The sequence below is a fragment of the Amblyomma americanum genome, chromosome 9, assembly GCF_052857255.1.
Source record: "Amblyomma americanum isolate KBUSLIRL-KWMA chromosome 9, ASM5285725v1, whole genome shotgun sequence".
Classification (NCBI taxonomy): Eukaryota; Metazoa; Arthropoda; class Arachnida; order Ixodida; family Ixodidae; genus Amblyomma; species Amblyomma americanum.
Window position 1 is genome coordinate 106,247,205 of NC_135505.1, and position 5,759 is coordinate 106,252,963.

The window sequence follows — 5,759 nt, forward strand, 5'->3', positions numbered from 1 at the left end:
AAGAAAATTTTTAACAGCGGACTACTTTATTTTCGTGGAGGGATTCTATGCGGCAGTTCTGAATGTGGGCGGCGCTTCACAGCAGTATTAAGTTGTATCCGACTATAGAAGCAGCTTTTAGAGTGCAGCGCACGATAAAAAAATAGCAAAAATGCACTTAATCTCTTTGTTTTTCAAAGAAAGTTTCTAAAAGTCATCATTCTTAACAGTTCAATTCACTTTCCCCTGCAGAACTTCAGCTGTAATGTTTTAATTCAGTTTTCCTTGTAGTAAGCAGACTACCGGTGGTGCTGGCAGCGTCGAGCTGCGAAGTTGATAAAAGAATTAGAACTATTGCGCCATCGCAGGAAAATGATTGATCTGCATTGCACGTGATACTTTGTTATAGTGCATTAATTCAAACTTCCTTCCTGTTGCATGCCACCGGGATGAGTATCTTCTAAGCATTCTTTGGGGCAGACGGCTTGACGATGAAGCAAGACGAACAAATGTTTCTTTCCCTAGGGAACCCTCGGTGACCAGCTGACAGGCACCGGTCGCAGCTGCGTGACAGCTAGCCCTTGATAGCAACAGCGCCGTACTTCAGACCACCACCGATGCCTCCTCCGTATCCAATTCCACCGCCGTAGCCGAGTCCTCCGCCGTATCCGCCTCCTCCGCCGTAGCCTCCGATGCCGCTGTGGGCCACGATGCCACCTCCCCGCTGCACCTGGTCCACGTGGTGTATCGTCCTCACGACGAAGACGGGTCCTGCCACAGCCTTGGAGAATCCGGGACCGCCTCTCAGTAGCGTCACGCTGCTGCCAACTCCAACTCCCCCACCATAGCCACCACCGTAGCCACCGCCGTAGCCACCACCATAGCCGCCTCCGTAACCCCCACCGTAGCCTCCTATCACGCCGGCCGCAGCACAAGCAGCTAGAGCAGACCCGATGAGAAGGGCGGGCTGTAAAGAATACATAGAATTGAATATATCAGCACATGAGTGGAATTGCAGCCTTGTGGCTCATAAAAGAGCGTTCTAAAACCTCGACAGCGCGAACCCCTCTGTTGAGAACCAAGTTTAAATACTATAAAGCGGAGGCGAGGAATCCAAAATTTCGAACCAGGTGCAGACTTTTTGTCAGAACCTGGTGGATGCCCTAGTGGATGCTCATATTAATGCCCATTATCAATGCCCATATCAATGCCCATAAAACACTGAGTGGATGCCCATAATAATGCAGGTACTAACACTGCCTAGCAGCACTTGATATTTGCCGCTCCGATTTTCCACACGGCTTGACGCAGCTCTGGTACCCAGCATTGGTTGGGAATAAACGTTCTAACTTCACACGTATTAGTGTATTAGCCGATTGCACCTTCTAATCCTGCCTAATACTCCTGCCAAAACTGCATGGCTATGTAAAAAAATTTTGTGCAAAGGAAAAACCAATACCGAGCTTTACTGTAGCTTCAATAGGCCTATACAATGGAAATTAAAACCTCCCGTAGAAAAACCAGCACAAAGGAATGTGCAGTAATATCGTGGTGGTTAATGTCACTATGAGGCTTTTTGAGAAAGTTTATTTTCGTTGTTGAATTCACAACGCCTACAGCTTAAATAAAACAAAACGGACAAAAGAGAACACTTGTACACGGTACCAACGCTAGTCCCGTATGCGCTTTCTTTCCAACGCTAGCTCGTCCTGCCATGCTGTTTCAACAATGCACAAGTTGCGGACGTGCATTTGCATTGTCTATAATCCTCTGAGCAGAAGGAATATTCGCAGGTGCTGGAATTGCGGCACAAACAATTTTAAGTAGAGAAAGGCCATCCTTTTGAAAGCACTGTGTTTTTCTTTGTTGTGCTTAATTTACTGCCTTTGCGTCACATTTTGCTGTACTATCCCCGCTATATGGAGTAAGCCTTCTGCAAGAAGCTATGTGCACCGGACGCGCTCTGAAAATTTGTAATGTTGGTGAGCAAACAAGGTTGTAATGCAACAAGTTGTACAGCAGACTTTGTGGTTAAGCTGAAACTCGAGAATTTGAAGTTGATGCTGGTTGAAAAAAAGCAGATTTCAAGCCTTTTTCTATATATTTTCACACTAATCATTATTGTTCCCGCTGTGCAACCCATGAGAAAAAATTAAAATGAAGAGGGTAACTATGGCACAAAACATTTCATGCGTGCAATTGTTTTTACCCCCTCAAGCTATTTCAAGAATAACTGAATAACAGTTGCACTGCATCCTTTCGGCACACGCAATAACGATAATTTTAAAATTTTCAGCATGCATTGCTTTGTTTCTTTCCGTGAAATCCAGCAGTAAGCTAAAATCTTTTGCATAATTTTTGCTTCGCGTACAACGCACGAGTCAAAGCGTAGCAGTTTCAAACGAAAGGTGAAATTTTGCCATACCAGAGTCTTCATGGCGATGTTCTTGAGCACTGCGGTGATCCGCCTTTCGTTCTTGACTCTTTATATACCCTCTTCCCCACCCATTTATTTCTGTTCTAGTTACGCAGCCATGACGTATGCGCTAGCGTAGGAAGTCATTTGCCACCTCCGGGTGTTATTCCTTGCCGTAAGAATTCCCACGAAAATTGCCTGCTTTCTTCCCTTCTCTTATACGAAAGGGGAGAGTATATGCATGCGCAGCGAGAGTAGTTCGGATCACAGTACAGCGCTTCAGCTATTCACAAGTGCAACCTAGAGGAAGTGGCGAGGTTTCTTATGTTTATTTCCTTATGCTTACCTTACACACCGTCCCGCATGAGAGCATCATCCCCCTTTATTTCTTCCTCTAGGCACGGAAAGCACTTGGGAGAACGGAGCCCAGCATTCTGACCTTTTCTTTTTGTATTTTGTTTTTCGGACTGCATCTAGAGCATGCATAACCTGGCACGCGAAGGCGGGAGCGAAATCACAGCGGCGGCCGCGTTCAAGTTTAATTTTCTCTACACGAGCGGTAACTGGTCAGATACACTGAACAATGCCATTCCTGTTAAATATTTTAGAAGACGCGGTCATTTTAAACAAAGGAAGGTTATTTAAGAAATGATTGTTAACACAAGGAAGCTCGGCTGTTTCCTTTGATTGGTGATTGGTGTGGTTGAAGCTACTGTGCGGCACCTTAGTCGTTGCTTGTGCAACGTAACAGAATCGCCTACATCACGGCACTGTGAAAAGTGATATATAATTCTTCTTGTCCGGCGTAAAGATTTGATTCCGCTTGTAAGAGCTTCCGTTGGTCCAAATGCTGGCGCTTATTGCCTAAGTGCAATTCAGTGGCATATTTCGCGGTCCTCCGAAATAAGCTTAAGTTGACTCCACTGATGCTTTTTTCTTTTAAATTAATCAAATAATCAGCAAGAATTTATATGTAAACTAATGCACATATCTCCAGCTTGAATTTTTATCACTGATGCGAACTTTGTCAGCCGAATAAAATAACCAGCATGAATTTGCAACTGAACTAATTCAGACACGCGATCACCTTGAGCATGGGCGCTGTAAAGCTTTATTTTATACCGCTAAATGTTTTTTACCTCGTGGTGGGTTTCGTGATAACTTTTTTTGGACTCTCAAAAAACGTATGCACCTACCGCGGTTATTCAGGAGTTCTGGCGGTTTCTTGGTTTCAACCCGACAGGGCTTCAACCCTGTCGTATATTTATGCAGCCAAGGTATATGTATGCAGGCAGTTCGCAAAAACACTTCTTTACGTTTATTTCACCGCACACCTCAAAACATTCTTTGCAAAAACACTTCGACAAATCATCTATATAGTGTTTACTGATTTGCCCTGGATTAAAGCGATAAGTCTGGATGTTTTCTTTTTGTTGCGGAACAGAATTTTTTTTTTGGAGGGGGGGGAATGTTAAAGCTCTCTCCTTATACTATCTCTCCCTTTATAGGTGTTCGCTAAAACTAAGTACAGGTGTTGCTCAGAGCGCTCAATGTCGGCACGCCTGCGCAGCCACAACATAGGACTTCTTCTGTTGGATGTCTGATGAGCCAAAAACCGACATAATATTGAGCTTAGGCTTTTCTTTCTAGACTACGGGGAAAGCAGCATCAGCGAAAAAACTGCCCCTCTTATTTGACAGCTGTGGGCAGCTCAGGGATGTGAGTTAAGATATGCGAGCTGGAGATGGTGAAGTAAAAAATATTCGCTTACACTCTACAATAAACAAAAAGCCAGCAGCGGTGCTTGAGGCAAAGAATGAAACACAAAGAAGGAAACGCAAAGCTGGGAGCCATATTCTTTTAGAGGAGCTTATAACTACTCAAAAAAAAATGTAAAAGCTTTTTTGTGTCAATTTTTTTGACGCGAAACATACAGGTATGACTGGCTTCTCGGTCCATAATTTTCTCCAAAGGAAGCAAAAATAAGCTCGTTCTGGCCCAGCTTACAGCATTCAGTGCAAACCCAACCGTAACAAGGTACTACAAGCATTAATACGTAAGGTCAAATGATAAATCTTTTGCGATCAGGTGTGGTTTCAATTGCTTCTCGGATTCCACGCCGGACATTCTTATTGGCTGTTTATCCCACTTGTAGAGGTATGGTAGTAGTAGTGATACTCTGAATCGCTTCTGACGAAGGACCATAGTGTTTGAACCTGACGCTGGTTAGAGCGTACGAGTCTTGAGTCTGAACTCTTCACTGGGCCTTGCAGTATTGGCTAAATGTTTTGGCATGCATTCAGCAACCAGCATTGCTTGTATTCGCTATCATTTTCATTAAAAAAACGAGTTCGTTTAATACCAGATAGTAAAAAAAAAAGTTTTCTGTAACAGCCCAAGACGGGGGTGCGTTCTTTCTGTGAGCGCGTTCATTACGCTAGTAAATATAGTAAGTTCAATAATATCAGCGTGTGCAAAAGTAAAAAAAAAGAACACTATAGACATAGTATGTAAACATTTAGAAAATATACGTTAAGCCCGTATTTTAAAGGAACAAGCATTATAGTAGTCTGATCACTATCACTAAATGAATGCTATATGGCTAAGTTTCTGCGTAAGCGCACAAGTGCATGTTGGGAGTTAAACAAAGCCGAAAAACACTTGAATAAATAATAATTTTTGCGGCAAAATGCAAAACTCTACTTGAGAGTAACGGAAGACGCCGAATAAACTTCGATAATCCAACCAATGCTCAGTCCGAAAACTCCTTTGCAGCGCACCTGCGACGATTTGCTACAGGTTTTATTAATTTCTTCGAAATTAATTATTTCTTTGAAATTTCTTCGAAGCTAATAAATTATTTCTTCGAAATATTTTATTAAATATTCACCAAACAGTGTTGAAAAAAGATTATTTTAGAGTTGGGACCTCTAGTAGAAATAAAAATGTTTTCCTCATTCTCAGTTCCGGGAACACACAACGCTTCAGTAATCACAAGCTCTGGACCATGCATGCGGCTTATTATAACCGCTCTCATATCTTGAAGCGTGCTACTATGGGTAATTTCGGTCTCCTGAGCATCCGAAACATTGTCTTTCTATTAATAAACACCAACAGCAATTGCAAATGAGTGGTTCCAGATATAAACTTTTCACTCTAAGTGACGAGCTCAATAAAGGCACCACCTTCCATGGCGCTCGTTACTCCGTGCCGGGGCTCGGTTGCACGCACTTAGCAAGTACCGCAACACCCCTCTCCGATGTAATCGCAACAAAGGGAAGAATTCGGCTTCGCCTCTGCGCCGCGGGAATCCGAGCGGAAAGCTTTCGACACGTGCGCTTCGCGTATAGCCTTGGTAAAAGCG

At 43.3% G+C, this 5,759-nt stretch overlaps 1 protein-coding gene across 1 annotated transcript; it reads right to left on the reverse strand.

The window, feature by feature from the left end:
- Positions 1-398: 398 nt before the first annotated feature.
- Positions 399-2,425, reverse strand: LOC144105300 (uncharacterized). Its single transcript, XM_077638440.1, has 2 exons — positions 2,405-2,425; positions 399-946 (listed from the first exon to the last, which is right to left on the reverse strand). The coding sequence occupies exons 1-2, from the start codon at positions 2,414-2,416 to the stop codon at positions 554-556; spliced, it is 405 nt and encodes a 134-aa protein (XP_077494566.1). The 5' UTR covers positions 2,417-2,425; the 3' UTR covers positions 399-553.
- Between the last annotated feature and the right edge of the window lie 3,334 nt (positions 2,426-5,759).